A 17,314-nucleotide genomic window follows, 5' to 3' on the forward strand; every position below is an offset into this window, starting at 1 on the left:
AATGAAGAACTCTTTTTTAATGAATATACACAGAAAAAAAAAATCATGGTAATATTACATCTGGGAAGGGGTACATCTTTTATGTCAGAAAAAAAGGTGTAATTTTACCTCTGCAAATGTGTAATTTTACCATTTTTCTGGTGTAATGTCACTTTTTCAGTCTAAATTGAGGTAAAATTACATCATAAAAGAGGTAATATTCAACCTTCCAAAATAACAATTTCCAAATTTACGTTATTTTTTTCTGTGTACCTACTGTATACTTTATCAAAGAAATTTGTTCTGTAGATCGTTTTCCATTTTTTTTTTTCAATTGGTTAAGTTTGGTTAAAATCGTGGTTTTTTTTCTCAAGCTTATTTTTATTATGACCTTTTCGGTGCTGGGACCTGGTAAGGAACGAGTACAATTTTCTTATAGCTAACATTTAGCTTAAAATAATTTTTGAAGGCAGGACATTTAGGAGATATTCCAGTTATAAAACTCCACCAAGATCAACACTGTGCAAAATGACCACAAGCCAAACCCCGGACCGAATGTACTCTTCATTCCACTGTCAATTCTATTGCTTTTTCTTCGATTCTTTTTCGGATAACTCCTAATCATCGAAGGTCCAAACATTCGAAAATCGTCGTTCCAACTAGAAAAGATGTCTTCATCCAAAGCTGCCATCTGAAACGCAACCTGAACGGATATACTGACCGACCGGTTGAAGCTGATGATGTCTTCATAATTAAAACATACTTCCGCGGGACCACCGGACTCCTCAAAACCAAATCTTGCAGTTTCGTTACATGCCTCGATGAAGATGACTTCCGAATCCCGCAGTCCAAACGTACTGAACTGCCCAAAACCGGCTAAAAGCCCGCTGATCTTGTCGCCTGCCTCCGCTCCATAGTTCATTGTAATATTCCATATGTTTCCATTGCGGATCGATGAGAAGGCAACACAAACCTTGCCATTATTTGATACCAAGTTAGAATTAGCTCGAAAGAGGTGCGCATATCCGTGCGCTTCAAAGGATCCCGCAAAGTTAGAGTTGTTATGAGGGCTCACGCACTGCTCCGCGTTAATGACACCAGCCGACGTGGCACCTTGAAGGATCGCCCAGATTACGACCACACACTCGATGGACCAGAGTTCCATCTTTTGCAGTGAATGTTTCAACAATGAATGTTCAGCACGCGTTTCAACTGAGGCAATAAACAATAAACGCTACGTTTCACCAATTGTTATCACTTGATCAATATGTATTGTCAACATTATTATAAGGCAATCAGTGGTTCGGTAATTCCGGATTTTGAAGCAAACTTTGACTTCTGTAGGTGGAGCGGTAGGACGAATCGAATAAGTTAAAATTATATTTTCAAGAGAATTGTCCATGAGCTAAAAAAACCCTTTTTTAGTTTGAGCAGTAAAACTGAGCCCAATTTAATTTTTATATATTTATAGATTTTTTTAAACGAAAAGTATTATAAAATGCTAAATACATGGCAACAGTGATGCTTTTGTCGAAAATACCAATAAATTCATTAGAATAATGCTTTTTTAAGTATTACGTAAATTTTCATGTGAGATACTGAAATTTAAAATGTGTGGAAAGCTTAAAATGCCCCACAAAAATATAAAAATAAACGTTTTCATGTATCCTAAATAGTCAAAAACCAATTGACAAAAAAAGGCGGTAAAAATTCACTAAGCCTAATTACTACCTTCAACTTTACCGAGGACATCAAGTCGATGAGCAAATTACATACTTATTTTGTACAACCCGTCCCGAAAATGGTATGAAGACTTGAACGGAAAAACAAATGCTGCAAAATTGCATCAAATTTAAAGAATAACTCTTTTTCTAGATATTTTCAAAAGTTTTTAACAGCTTCTTAACGTAAACTGATATTTTGGTGGACTAAATGGGCAAAGTTTTGTTTGATTCATAACATTCAGGACGAATTTGTTCAATTATAAATTGAAATTTCACTTCTAATATCACTGTATTCTGTATTCACAGAATTTGCCAAAATTCGCGGTTGTCGTTAATCATGAAAAATCTGGCAATTTTATAAATTATATTTTTTAGCATAAATTGTTAGAGTTTGATTGGCAGTACAAGCAGTTCTGTTGATTTGTACATGGAGAGACTGTGCCCAGAAATTTTAACAATTAAAATTTTTGATTTTACTTTCGTAAATTTTAACAATTTTCAGTTAAATTAACCAAAATTCAGTATCAATTTAATAACCTATTTGTTGAAAATGCTAAAGGCAAAAAGCTAACAGATTTCCCGAACTCGAATGAACATGCTCAACTGTTAGCATTGGTTTTGGGAGAATCAAAAATTTTGTTGGTTGAATATAGTTAACAATTGGTTGAATATTTAAAAGATGAACTTGGGTTTGTTTACGTCTGTCATTTGAAGTCAGGACTCGAACGAGAGCGATCGATTTGTTGAGTTTGTGTTGTTAATCGTGGAGTGAGAGAATGTGAAAGGTGAAAATCACACTATTTGGCTACTGTTGAAGTGGCAAATCAAATGTTAGTGTTAATTTTAATTTTTTGAAAATATAGTTTTCGAAAATATCGGAAAATTTCACGAATGTTTCATATTTTAACATTGTAAATCGGACCATTAGTTGCTGAGATATCGACATTAGAAAATGGTGGGTTGTTTGGATGAGACTTAGAAAACATCAATTTTACTGTTTTTTAACCTTTGCATGGCAATATCTCAGCAACTAAGGGTCGTATCAACAAAGTTCAAAAAAGCAAAAAAAAAAGAGAATTTTCTCCGCTCTTGAAAAATATTTTTTTAAGATTGGGCAAACATGTGCACTAATTTTAAAAAAATGAAAAACTGCGAATATTTTCAAAAAAGTCACCTAAAAATGTATTTAACTTGAAAACGGTAAACTTTATCAAAATTTTACTAAAGTACTTTTTGATTGCAAATTTGATTTTACATCGAAAAATGAAGTTGAAAAAATTTTGTGACCAATATTTCGATTTTTTGAAAAAATCAGTATTGATAAAAAAATTCATAACTCGGTCAATGATTTTTTGCACAACCTGGAAATTTCTGAAATGTTGGCATTTTATGTCCTCTAAAACATATAAAAAAATAAAAAAAAATTAAAAATAGTGTTTTTTGCAAATCAAATTTTAGTGATAAAAAGTTAAATAAAAAAATCACCAATTTTTTATTACCGTGTATCATTTTTTTCCAGTGTAGTCCGTATCCATACCTACAACTTTGCCGAAGACACCAAATCGGTCAAAAAATTCCTTCAAAAGATACAGATTATTGAATTTTCATACATCATTTTTGTATGGACAGCTGCGAAATTTGTATGGAAAATTATATGGACAAACTAATGATGCAAAATGGCTTCTTTGGGCGTACCGAAGGCACCAAAAAAGTTTCAGTCGGATTAAAAAATACAAAAAAAAATCGAATGACCGAATATGAACAATGTTTTCATCAAAATATCTGAGATCTGGCTTCCAAAAAGTGCATAAATAACACTTAAGTGCATATAACTTTTGATAGGTTTGTCAGATATTCAATGTTTTGGACGCGTTGGAAAGGTCTTTTATCTACCTTTCTGAAAATGTATAAAATGGCGCGTTTTCTAACAAAAATCACCTTTTTTACAATATTTCAAACTTAAGTTATAATCGTATTGAAGTATATAACTAAACTGCATAATTTTTAATAGCGACTTATGGGACCCCAAGATGGATCGAATGACGCCAAAACGGACAAAGACGGTTCAGCCAATGTCGAGATAATTGAGTGACAATTTTTTGATCAACATCCTACCACACACACAGACATTTGCTCAGAATTTGATCCTGAGTCGATAGGTATACATGAAGGTGGGTCTAGGAGGTTTAATTGAGAAGTTCATTTTTCGAGTGATTTTATAGCCTTTCCTCAGTAACGTGAGGAAGGCAAAAATGAAACAAGTTTTTCGTAGACCAAAAGTTGCTCAAAACCCAAGTAACATTTTAGGCTTTATCAAAGCTGTCACAACCGCTATAAAACCTATCAGCCAAAACCAACATTAAAACCCCTTAGTCGTAACAAACTCCCCAGAACCTTGATAAACCCCACATAAAACCCAAAAGGACCTCCGCAAAAGGTTGTTACGGCCTATTTATAAAACCTACATAGGAGTTCAAGGCTTTACAACTGAATCCTAACAACATCCTCTGTCTGTTCGCTTTGTAAGCGGATGATTCTGGGTTCGATTCCCATCTGCTGCAACCTTCCATCGGATGAGGAAGTAAAATGTCGGTCCCGGCCTTGGTTGTTAGGCCGTTATGTCATTCCAGGTGTAGGAGTCGTCTCCATGCCATAAGTACAAACAACACACCAAACCAAGCCTACTCCGGTGGAATCGCTGGCGGCGGTTGGACTCGCAATCCAAAAATCGTCAGTTCAAACACTGGGGTGGAAGGTTCCTTGGAGTAAAAAGAGGTTTGGGTTTAAATTAAATTTTTCAGTTTTTCATTTTTTCAATCAAGATGGCGGTTAATCATATTCAGTCAGAGCACGCGTTTAGCGCCATATTTATGCACTGCTATTTGGCCGCGATAAATGCTCTTTAACAGTCAAAACCCGAAGCCTGCAAAATGCGTTACAGTAAATTTTCGCAGGCTTGGGAAATATGCAAAATAGCACCAAACTTCAATGTTTTATAGTGTTTTGGAATCGTCAGAATGTCTACTTTAAGGAAAAAATATGCAAATTAGTGGATTTTTGGGCGGGGCTCGGGGGGGAGAGGGTGAACGAAAAAATATCCGAGCAAAATGCGTTACAGTAAATTTGTAAAATTTATATCTTATGCAAAACATGACCAAAACTCAGCTTATGGTTTTAAGTGAGCTTTTTACATGCCTAATGGCACTTGACAGCTACAACACCCTAGGTTTTAACAAAGCATGCGATAAAACCGTTTGGCATGGCATTGCCATCTGGTTTTCAAGCCTCTATTAAAACTTTCATAAAACCTTATTGAAAGCCAGTCGGCTTTTATTTCCACCCGGTTTTATGTCCGAGGCATAAAACCCTGTTAGAACCTATTAATTAGCTCTTGCTTGTTGGTTGCGGTGAATGCCCAAATAAAACTATTAAGCAATCAAGATGCTACAATAAAACCTCAATAAAACTTGGTGGTGGCTAGTTGGTTTAAAAATGTTACTTGGGAATGACCTCCTGAACACGGGAAGAATAAAAATGATCGATAAAAAATTGGGCGGTAGAGGGTTAAAAGGGTGGGCACACCTCACTCTCTAAAATCACACTCCGCTGGCAACACTTGCCGTGGTCGTGCCAACTGAATAGTTTCTCCTTATACGGAATTAATACCCGAGAACCTTGAAATCCTCCATCGAGGGCGAGCGCTTCAAGCTGGTTTGTCAAGCACCAAAATTGCCTTTCTCGAGCAATCCCAAAGCAAAAGTGCAAGTCGGACAGAAAATCTTAAATTTGTGGAAACTATCTTCCACTGTTCCGAGCACGAGCTTGCTGCTGCTGACTCAAATGCCATTAATTAGCACTAACAAACCAGGTCCGGCAACGTTTACGTTTGCAATAAACCTTTGATCCCGCGCCTCTGCCGTCCGATGGCCATGAAAACTTTTTCAAAGCTTCCCCCCCCCCCCCCTCCCGGCCCGCAGATTCAAGATTGAATTGGTTTCCGAGTTCTGTAGTTGTGTGGACTATGGTGGAAGTTTGCGAGGGTGCAGCACACGGAGCATGTAGAATTGACCCTGTTGAAACTGATAAGAGATGCGCTGTCTGAGGTGAAACTGTATACTGCAAGGAATACAGGGGATACTGTTTTAATAGATGACGTGATTGAGGGCTGATTGGAAAAATTATTGGCGCATGTATTTTGCGTGCGAGTTGGACTGGGTTGGTTCTAGATTTGATTTTGGGCTTGAGATGTAAAAGTGGGCCCTTTTATTCAAGTAAGATACCCCAGCATATATGAGAAGGAGTTTTCTATTGGATTTCCACAATGCGTATATTTTTGAATTTTCGATTTTTTTTTATATGTTTTAAGGGTTAGTGGTGGTGCAACATCTGGTTAAGGAAATATGTTTTTTTTTAAATCGCGTTTTTTAATATCAAAAATCGGTCAAAAAAACACTAAAAAATATTTTTTGACGAGAAATCGAGTTTGTTTTTTTAACCCTCTACTGTTCAATTTATTTTTTTGATTTTTTTTATTTTTTCCGTGTTTAGGAGGTCATTTTGAGCAACTTTTGTTCTACGAAAAACTTAACTTGTTTTGTTTTATGTTTTTTTGTATTATTTTTAGTACATTAAATTGCATCTATTTATATGTTATGTTTCTTTTAGGTTTTTTGCTTGTTTTTCACATTTTCTGCTATAGAATGGAACCATTATTTGAATTGTAAAAAATGCGAAGAGGCATAGTCTAGGGCACTACAAAAATAACTGCATACTTCTTTTTACTTCAAATATAGTAAATTTTAGAAAAGAAACACATCCAAAGTAAGGCCCAGAAAAAATACATTTTTTTAAATATTGGCAAAGTCACGTTGAAACAAGTTAAACTTCCAACCCTAAAATTTTCAAAAAAAATAAAAATTCTTCTTTCAAATGTTTTTTAAAGATCAAAAATTGGTTGAAAAATAGATTTTTGGCGATTTTTAAGATCGAAGCCCGTCTAGAGGCGGGGTTAGGTTGTAGGAGGGGTTAGGTATAGAAGAATGTTGGAAGTAATCGCCCAGCATTCGTCAGGATGCATCCGAAAGGATTAGGGCGTCTAATTTTCCCGGGTTTTGAATTTCCCGGGAAGTGGGACAAATATTTTTGAATTCTCGGGAATTTCCGGGATTCCGGGAAATTTTTCAAACAGTCGTAAAATCTATGTTTTCATTATATTTGTTATGTTTTACAAGCCTGAATCTTAGAATTAGCTCAATAATATTTATTGGTGAAAATCTAAACTTTCAATCTAAACAAGGACGTCAGTTTTAAAAAAGTTTAAAAGAAATTAAAAATGTTATTTTTTGTTCTTTGTTGTGCTTTGGATTTTAAATGAACTATACTTTTTTATCCAATGAGATTCAAATTAAATAAATATTTTAAAAATATATTTCTTTTTTATATTTTTTTTATCTGAGCCGTTTAAGAATATCAGTAAAACAAAATGAAAACAGAAGATAGATGGTAGATAAAAATAGAAAAAAGAGAAACCCCGTTCTGTGATGTTTCAGGTACATCCACAGCAGTTGACTCAACAGACTGCAAATCAAAACAATACCGTCTACAATCACAAATAACTTCCCTTTCCCACATTGTCGCGCCCCTTTCTTTTAGCTGTCTCGAATCTGACTTAGGTTAGAACACGCAGAAAAATAAGGCTTATTTGAATCAACAAAACGTTTTGTTGATTCGAAAATCAAGATTTTTGTTGAATCAACGCTAAACGTCAAAGCAACTTGTTCAAAACAACAAAAGATTTTTGTGGAATTGAGAAAATCAAGGTTTGTTTCAACGCAAAATCGGCGTTGATTATATTCAACAAAATTTTTGTTCAATCAAACCTCGTACAGGCTGATTCTACAAAATATTTTTCTGCGTGAATTAGGTTAGAAAATTAATATTTTTTCATGAAATGTTATAGCCTCAAAATCAAACCTGATGCAATTTTTAAACTCAAATTTCTCAAAAAAGCGCACACCAGATTTTAAGCGCCAAGATGCATTTGAAAGGGGAGATTTAGCAGTAGAAACGTGGTGTGATCACTAAGGACCTTTTTTTGTTGGTTCTAAACGCATAACAATCCCTTGAAACCTGCTTTTCCGTAGGAACGATTGTGTAGATTTGAATGTATTACAAAGAAACTAAACAGAATAAAATTGCACTTAGTATTAAGAGGCAGTATTTGTAGATTCTGCTCGGTTTGTTCTAGAGGTCGTATCGAGGTGCTCCGATTTGGATGAAACTTTCAGGGTTTGTTTGTCTATACATGAGATGAACTCATGCCAAATATGAGCCCTCTACGACAAAGGGAAGGGGGGTAAAACGGGCATTGAAGTTTGAGGTCCAAAAAACATGAAAAATGTTAAAATTGCTCGCATTTCCGTAAAACTTCATCAATTCCAACTCTCTTAGATGCATTCGAAAGGTATTTTAAAGCCCTTCAAAATGTGCTATAGACATCCAGGATTGGTTTGACTTTTTCTCATAGCTTTTGCAAATTACTGTTAAAAATGGATTTTTTTAAAACCTTAATAACTTATTGCAACAGCCTCCAACACCCATACTCCCATGGGTCAAAAGATAGGGAATTTCATGGACTATAAGCCTACGGTATTAACTTTTTGGCCAATCGCAGTTTTTCTCATAGTTTTACGATTTTTCTAGAACAAACATTTTACAACGCTAGTTTTTGCCCTGTAGGCCAAGAAGACGGCACTTTTTGGTCTCAATTTTGTCATATTCGGAATCCTCGGACAATTTCACGTAAGTTAGAAGTATTGGAGCTGTAATTTTGATTTAAAAAATAATTAAATAAAACATTTTTGAAAAAAGAAATAGATCTTATTTACCCTATGATCAATACGTCAAATGCTGTATCAAGTAGGCGAAAACTTGTTTTACCCATAATTAGACAAAATGCTAAATAATATTTTAGTTAATTCTTAATGGCATTTTTCCAATCAAATTCAAAATTCCAACACCTCAATCTAATGTAAAATTTTCTGAGGATTCCAAATATGTCAAAATTGAGACCAAAAAGTGCCGCTATGGAGGCCTACAGGACAAAAACCAACGTTGTAAAATGTTTGTTCTAGAAAAATCGTAAAACTATGAGAAAAACTGCGATTGGCTAAAAAGTTAATACCATAGGCTTATAGTCCATGTAATTACCTATCTTTTGACCTATGGGAGTATGGGTGTTGGAGGCTGTTGCAAAAAGTTATTAAGGTTTTAAAAAAATCAATTTTCAACAGTAATTTGCAAAAGCTATGAGAAAAAGTCAAACCAATCCTGGATGTCTATAGCACATTTTGAAGGGCTTTAAAATACCTTTCGAATGCATCTAAGAGAGTTGGAATTGATGAAGTTTTACGGAAATGCGAGCAATTTTAACATTTTTCATGTTTTTTGGACCTCAAACTTCAATGCCCGTTTTACCCCACTTCCCTTTGTCGTAGAAGGCTCATATTTGGCATGAGTTCATCTCATGTATAGACAAACAAACCCTGAAAGTTTCATCCAAATCGGAGCACCTCGATACGACCTGTTTCACATCGGTGAAAAACTCGCTCTTAATTGCTTTCTTACTGCACCTGGCCACCCTGTCGAAACGTATCAATTGCAACAACAGCATCGCATCGCCCTAGCTCACAGCCCAGATACTCCTACGACAGCAACCTGGGCAAAGCTCTGTGATGCAGCTCACATCCCCCACTACCAAACTACTACGCAGGAGGACCCGATTCCACACGCAGAAAAAAGTTTTGTAGAATCAGCCTGTACGAGGTTTGAATCAACAAAATTTTTGTTGAATATAATCAACACCGATTTTGCGTTGAAACGAACCTTGATTTTCTCGATTTCACAAAAGTCTTTTGTTGTTTTGAAAAAGCTGCTTTGACGTTTAGCGTTGATTCAACAAAAATAATGATTTTCAAATCAACAAAACGTTTTGTTGATTCAAATATGCCTTATTTTTCTGCGTGCATATATAGCATGTCTCGGACTTACCCGTTCCAGCTTCTGGAAGTACTGCCGCAGAAAGGCGATCGGATTGTCCGGCCGAACGACGCACAGCTGCACGATGCAGTCCTTCAGGACGCGCTGAATCTTGTGCGTCTGGATGTAGGCCTCGCACTCCCGCAGGCTCTGCTCCTCTTCCAGCAGGGACGCCATAATCGCAGCGGGGACGATTTCGTGGTTCCTCCGACGGGCGCTGCTGCTGCTGCTGCCTCTGCTAGCACTTCCACTTCCGCTGGCCTGGCAGGAATCTAGAGCTAGATCCGTCGGCGGTTCCGGCGCTCGGCGGGCAATTTTGCAAATCTGTGGCTCGCGCGGAGTTCCAAAAGGGGAGACGCAACGAGTTTATTTTTTATTCTGCTCGACGACGGTGGCCACTCCGGATTCGGTGGGGGCAGATTCCACACAACACACTCTACTCTAAACGGGGCAGGTCGCGACGGAATTCGCGTAATTTCGCGCACTAGAGGAAAATATGTCCGCTAGGAGAAGAAAAAAAAACACTTCACCACTTCAGACAGAGCGAGAGCAAGCAAATTGATTCTGCGATTCGATCACTGCTGCGATTTTGATTAATGACGAGGTGAGTCGCGACGAGCTGGTTGTGTGTGCGTGTTTTGTTGTTTTTTCCTTGTTCCTCCCTCTCAAAAACACACACTGCTGCCACTGCTAGTTAAACACCTTTCAAAATCTAGTTGCTTCCACTAAAAACCACCTACGAAACTATCGATATTAGCACACAAACGCACACACACACCCGAGAGCGCACCGTGAACACGGAATCTATCACACGGATTGATCTCCGCACAAAATCTGTGGAACCTTTTGACTTGACACTACGCAAACATCTCGCGAATCGCTGGCTGGAAATTTGCTAACTCGACTGTCACAAAGGGGAGTATCTCGGAATTACGTTACGTGTTTAGTTCTTTCATCATATTTTTTATTTGAAAAATCCATACAAAATCGTCATACAATAAAAATTTTCAACTCAAAAACTATCGCGTAATTTAAGACTGCTCCCAGATGAGACAATCTCGCGACGTCACAATTTGACGTTTGTTCGATTCGGCCATATGTTTTCCCTCCGTGTGCGCGTTTGTTGATTTGCGCAACGACAAATTCGCCACCTGGGTTTGTTCTGGAGCAATGGTACGGAGGTCGTAAATGACGTAGAAATTATTTAATTAAAATTTAATGTATGAAAGTACAGAGCGGATTTGGCCATAAAATGAAACCGGCTCCGTGGTTACAGGAATCAAATCCCGGTCGATACCATTGAAATTTTGAATTAAGAATTTGAACATGGAATATTAACAAAAAAACGACTTGAATAAGCAGACCAAGGGTGAATGATGCTCATGATACCTCTTCAGTTGACGCTCAGGCGAGGAACATCCTGGAAGGAGCGTCACTGACTACGTCCGTAGTCCTGTTAGATCATTCTTGATCAGGACAGTATAGCTCTGGTTCCTTGCAAGTGTCCTATTTTCTTACCTCCACGTTGGCTTGGTTTCGTCATCAGGATGACAAAGTGTGACCTTGCTGGTGGCCTGGGGAAACGACTCGTAAAGCTTTGACCAGCAATGGTTAGAGTCGGGACGGCTAATAGAAAGAGGCGCGCCAATGTGGTACAGGGAAGTAATTTGTGATTGTAGACGGTATTGTTTTGATTCGCAGTATGTTGAGTCAACTGCTGTGGATGTACCTGAACATCGCAGAACGAGGTTTCTCTTCTTTCCATTTTTATCTACCATCTATATTCTGTTTATTTTGTTACACTAATTCTCTAACACGCCTTCTGTTTATTATCGCCCATTAATGTTTGTCAAAATTTGTTTTCGATTTTACTTTCTTGATTCTTTTATTTCTCAACGCTTTTCCACTCTTTTTACAAATTGATGCTGCTGTAACAAACTGTCTGTTTTCCCTTAATTTGGCAAAGCGTGTTCTAGCATGTTGCTCGTACTGACTCAGAGCAAGGGTGAGATGTAGGTGTAAGGGCAGTGCGTGTTCGTCGGGAACCTGGTGCATAAGGTCGGTCAAGGCCCGTTCTTACACTGAAAATTGCGAACCACAGAAATTAAAAACAAACTTTCGTAAATGTCACCTTTGACATAATGTTTGACAAGTTTGACGATTCATTTCGTTGGGATTTGCCACGTTACAGTCTGATTTGTTGGTTTTCATACGATGAGCAGTTAGTATACTTACAAGTATACAAAAATTTCGTTAGTATACTGAAGATGCATAAGTAATATTAGAGTTTCCAGCCCCGATGAGTCAGATTGAATCGGATTATTTAAGAATGCTTTAATTAAACCAAAATCCTGGATTTTTCGCTGAGTCGTTCCTCCGGTGAGATTCGAACTCGAACTCAAACAAATCTATTATTTCTGGAGCAATACGAGAATAGGGCGGATACGCATTTTGACAGCTGAAACTTTTTTGAAAATTCCAAGACAACACAAAACTCGAAGTGTTAAACAATAGCTGACTTTCCCAGCTACCTTCCAACGCTGCAGGTTTTTTTTTTAAATAGTTACCTGTTGTCTCAGAATTTGCGAAATAGTTCTATCTGTCAAAATGCTTATGCGCCCTTTTCAAATGTTGCTCCAGATTTTTACAATTAATTTCATATATAGTCATCCCCTCAGTCATCCCAAATATTCGGAACGGTTCACAGATCGACCAATGTTCAAAAAATCATAGAAAATCGATAATTGAACATAATGCCTTGTTCTTACCTTCATAAGAAAGCTTTACATTGGATCTTTCGATTGAAGTATAGACCGACTGTAAATTTTTACGTTTTATATCAAATTTTCAAAGAAAAACTTTGACCCTTGAAATCCACAAATTTGGAACACTTTTTTCTTACGGATGTTAACAGACTTTGGTTCTCTCAAGGAGTACATATTTTTTACAATATAATGACTTCACACCTAGCTTCACACACTGTACCCGATGAAACTCAAGCTTGGTAATTTTTTATGAATGAGCTGATAACTTTTTTGCGTGAAAATATCAGTTAAATTCTGGTGTTCCACAATTGTGGAAGGCATAATAACATCCCATAATTATGGAACAAGCAATTTGATGGCAATGTTTTGCTGCTCCGGATAAACAGTCTTGAAATGAAGTTTTTTGCTCAAAAAATACTAATTTTACAAGTGAATTAGGAAGAGAACGTCCAAATGAAGGTCCTAAAAAGAGTAAGGTCGACAGAAAAGCTGCATTTGGCATGCTATTGACAAATTATTATAAAAGTGTTCGAAATTTGTGGGCGTTCCGAATATGTGGAATGACTGTAGTTAGGGAATGTTGAAAAAAAAACGTGACTTAATCCACCCTTAGGTGGTTGGCGCCTTCCTCACATTTAAAAGGTGCTATCCAATATCCAAAAAGTGCGTAAATAACACTTAAGTGCTTATAACTTTTGATAAGGTTGTCAGATCTTCAATGTTTTGGACGCGTTGGAAAGGTCTTTTGAATACCTATTGAACGATAGGTCGCATGAGAGATCCGGACAACGTTTTCATCAACATATCTGAGATCCGGCCTCCAAAAAGCGTATAAATAACACTTAAGTGCTTATAACTTTTGATAGGGTTGTCAGATCTTCAATGTCTTGGACGCGTTGGAAAGGTCTTTTAAATACCTTTCTGAAAATGTATAGCATGACGGGTTTTCTTACAAAAACCACCCTTTTAACAATCTTCCGGACTTTTGCCAAAATCGTTTTTTTAGCATAACTTTTGAAGTACTTAACTAAACTGCATAATTTTTAATAGCGACTTATGAGACCTCAAGACGGATCGAATGACGCCAAAACGGACAAAATCGGTTCAGCCAATGTCGAGATAATCGAGTAACAATTTTTTGATCAACATCCCACCACACACACAGAATTTGATTCTGAGTCGATAGATATACATGAAGGTGGGTGTAGGAGGTCTAACTGAGAAGTTCATTTTTCGAGTGATTTTATAGCCTTTCCTCAGTAACGTGAGGAAGGCAAAAACGAGTGGAGTAAAAGTTCTTTCATTTCTATTAAGGATTAAAATCCCATTCTATTCCCTAGGTTTATCTAATGACTTGAAATGTATTTCAAATATCCATGTTGATGCAATGTCGACAAATGCGCGGTGCTTTGGTAGGTATCTAAAATACAACTAGGTGTGTAGGTTTGTTTAATGACTTAGAGGTGCACGCTACCAAGTACGAGTTAACGAGAGTGAAGAAATATTTCTGATAAATATTGTCCCTAATTTCTAAAAACATTGAGTATTACACATTGTAACTTTACACTACGTACAGCTAGCGACTAGCAAAATATGAGATCACACATCCTCGCCTTCACAAAACACCGACCGACTTAACGTCGTCGCGTCGCGGCTCAGTTCTTGATCGACTCGATCGCGTTGAACAGCTTGGGCAGTTCGGACTCGAGTCGCAGTAGCTGGACAAACGTCTTGAGTTTCATGCCGGACCGATCACCGGGACCGGCTTCCGCCTTTACGAATGTGGAGTAGTACGAGACAAGCTCTTGAGAGCCATCGTCGTCGAGGTCAGCGATTATGAGCGAGTTTTCCTGGTAGTTGAGATCCGGTTGGCAGACGACGTCCTCTTTGACTTCCTTGTTTTCCCGACAGTACTGGATCACGTTCGATTGGCTGGTATTTTCGATCTTGATGTCGGTGGAGTTGAACACGATCAGCTTGACGGTTTCCTTCAGGTAGCGCATCCGGGTTTGGTAGACGCCCGGGCGGAGGGTTTGGTTTAGGCTGCGGCGGGTTCTGGGTGGGATAGGGTCGGTTTCCGGCAGCGTCCAGGTTGGCTTTTGGACGAAGAGGTTGGCGAAGGGGTTTGGAGAGGAGGCTTCGCGTTTGTCACGGGTACTTCGGTTGTCTGGTTCGTCCTGGGACCACTCCCAGAATTTGACGACGAAGCCGTAGATTATGGACCGGTTGTCGGAGCCAAAGTTGCTGAAGGTGAGACGGACCGGTTGCATTCCGTACAGCATACGGCCGGAGACGTTCCACAGGACTTTGCCGGTTTCTTCGTCGGCGAGAAGGGCGGAAGTAGAGCAGTTTCCGGGACAGCGGCCACGATTCTCGATGACCAGCTGTTTCCCACCAACGTTCGTAATGGTTCGCTGCTTTTCGGTGTTTTTGCGTTGTCCAAAGAACTTGTGCTGCGGAATGTAGGCTTGTTTGCGAATCTTTTTCATGTCTAAGGCCTTGTGCTTGATGAGTTTGTAGAGTTCAGCGAGGGTTTTGGTGCGTTGCTGTTCGGATTTTATGAGCACGCAGTTGAACATTACGTTGAAGTCCGCGTCCATCATAAGTTTATGCACGTAAATGCATTCCTTTTCTATGTGAGAATCTCCAATGAGTTCTCCTTTCTTGCCGGAAATCATGACAAATTTGTTGTGCTTGTTTTCGGCAAAGCTCGTTATGAAGAACAGATCCTTGACGCCGTCACCGTCAACGTCCGGAATAACCAGCGGGAAATCCAACATATCGTTCTGCTTTAAGATGTTTTTACGATCGTAAATAGGCGAATGCCAAATCCACTCCCCGGAAAGTGGGTTGATGCACTCCAACTGTCCGTACTCGTCCATCACCAAACAATCAGGCGATCCGTTCAAATCAGCATCAATCAACGTACAGTCAATACTTTTCGGTTCGTTTACCATCTGATCATACCATCCGACCTTTCCGGAGCTTCCAATCAAAGAGATTATCCCATTTCTTCGCTTATTCGACTCTGCAAACTCCGGAAACAGCTTATCTCCGCGATACATAAAGATCAAGTTCCGGCTTTTGCCCCTCACCCCCTCCACCACGTTAATCACGCCCTTCAGCTCTATCTTCTCGTAGTTCCGGATCCAGTTCTGCGTCTTGGTGCGCTCCGCCTTCGCCGGACATGCCATCTCGTCCGAGCACGGAATCACCCACAGGAACAGCACCAACGACAGAAAGCAAACCAATAGCGAGGCCACAAAGCAGCACTTCCTCGGCACCGACATCTTCCGCTCCGGAATCGACCCCGCCTCGTGCAGAATTGCCACATTGTCCGCATGGAACACCCCATTGGCGTCCTCCCCATCGCTTGGACTCTGCAGTCCATTGTACAAACTATTGCTGAACGCTCGACCATTCTCGGCACTGATGACATGTCCTCGAAGCTGCTGCTGCTGCTGCGGTTGTCCTTTTTGACCGTTCATGATGATGCCGTTGCGTCCACCGGAATAGATTCGTCCCACCGCCGTCGAAACGTCCTCGCTCTCGGATTCGTCCGAGGTAATCGTGCTGCTGCGCTGCGGAATCGGAGTGTACAGCGGAATTCCGCTATGCATAATATGCTGTCCGGAAGAAGAATGGAATGATGAATTTGGGCCAACCGGAGAAATCGATAATTTTCAGTGCAAATCCGACTTTGATGCTTACCTACCGCGGGGAACGGAGTTAGAGCATGGTCGGTGTCGCGAACTATTTTGATCCGACTCTGGTTACAGGAGTACAGTGCAAGCAATAATTCGATGTAATTTGTTTTAGGTAAACACGAAAAAACTTCTACAGTGATGCGACATTCTTCTCCGCAGACTGAGAAAAAGTGTTTTTTTTTCTTCGGTGAACTGTCAAATGTAATGTTTCAAAACATCTTGAACAAAAATAAGCAACTTAAATTGAGTAGATCTCCAATGAAATAGTTGTTATTTTAGAGAAAAAGAATTTGATTTTTGGTCAAGTTGTAGACTATCAATGGCAGCAGAGGGCACGGAAAGAAGAAACTTGTCCGATTAAATAACATCGACGGAAATAGATTACCCGCGAGTACAACAAAAGTTGCCATTATTTTTGCGAAGATGGCTCGGACGAAACTTTTTTTTGACGTTTTACTTTGGATTTTGCGGATAGACCCTACTTTATCGACACGGTGGTTTGTTTGGGCGAGGTGGATTCTGCTTTGTTATAGTTTTTATTCCGATCGTGGATTCTGCGTTTTAACTCATACATGGAATGATGTTTGACCGTTTCCATAAAATGCAACGTACACACCACACAACAAACCTACATTAACAAGATCAGTCGAATTAACTGAAAATTGCACTGCCGCTCCAATCTAGTCCGTCCCATATGTAAAAAGTGAGTGCTGAGATATCGCCGTGAGAAGCCCAGAAAATGTTTCACCTTTTTCTACATTTCTAATCACCAATTTTAACAAACTTTTTTAAACAATTATTTCGATATTGGTTCCAAAAGTACTCCTATCCAAAAATTTACTCAAAAAAGTTAAAATTTATAGGATAATTTGATAAATTTCCATGCTGGGACTGACCTGACTTTATTTATCCATCAATAAAGGCAAGTCTGTCAGATTATCAAGGTAGGCTTGAACATTTACAACATAAATTTGCCTGTCATTTGTTGGTTTGTTTTGGTGGTTTTCCAAATTATTTTTATCAAAGATCTAAAAATTTGTTTGTTTCAGGTTTATTTAATTTGGAGGATGATTCCAGCAGCGAAAATTTAACCAGCAACGTT

At 38.7% G+C, this 17,314-nt stretch overlaps 2 protein-coding genes and 1 long non-coding RNA gene across 4 annotated transcripts in view; 1 reads left to right on the forward strand and 2 right to left on the reverse strand.

The window, feature by feature from the left end:
- LOC120416585 (cAMP-dependent protein kinase type I regulatory subunit) overlaps window positions 1-10,577 on the reverse strand; it is a 132,777-nt gene extending 122,200 nt beyond the window's left edge. The window contains exon 1 of the mRNA XM_039578321.2: window positions 9,753-10,577. Coding sequence (XP_039434255.1) covers window positions 9,753-9,917 — 165 coding nt within the window. The 5' untranslated portion in view covers window positions 9,918-10,577. The remainder of the gene's footprint in view (window positions 1-9,752) is intronic.
- On the forward strand, window positions 5,738-8,558 carry LOC128093421 (uncharacterized). Its single transcript, XR_008212447.1, has 2 exons — window positions 5,738-7,375; window positions 7,627-8,558. It is a non-coding gene; the product is annotated as an uncharacterized LOC128093421 (long non-coding RNA).
- Window positions 10,578-13,832: 3,255 nt separating the features above from the next.
- LOC120416538 (uncharacterized) lies at window positions 13,833-16,670 on the reverse strand. 2 transcript variants are annotated; one of them, XM_039578259.2, is made up of 2 exons: window positions 16,221-16,670; window positions 13,833-16,131 (listed from the first exon to the last, which is right to left on the reverse strand). In XM_039578259.2, exon 2 carries the CDS (start codon window positions 16,123-16,125, stop codon window positions 14,161-14,163), a length of 1,965 nt encoding a protein of 654 aa, XP_039434193.1. In that variant the 5' UTR covers window positions 16,126-16,131; window positions 16,221-16,670; the 3' UTR covers window positions 13,833-14,160. The 2 variants fall into 2 exon arrangements, with proteins under 2 accessions (XP_039434193.1, XP_039434192.1); XM_039578258.2 differs by having other exon boundaries at window positions 16,217-16,669.
- Between the last annotated feature and the right edge of the window lie 644 nt (window positions 16,671-17,314).

The sequence above is a fragment of the Culex pipiens genome, chromosome 3 (genome assembly GCF_016801865.2).
Source record: "Culex pipiens pallens isolate TS chromosome 3, TS_CPP_V2, whole genome shotgun sequence".
NCBI lineage: Eukaryota > Metazoa > Arthropoda > Insecta > Diptera > Culicidae > Culex > Culex pipiens.

Coding starts and splice junctions, on each gene's coding strand:
- LOC120416538 (XM_039578259.2), bottom strand. CDS start 16,125: ATGCATAGCGGAATTCCGCTGTACACTCCGATTCCGCAGCGCAGCAGC.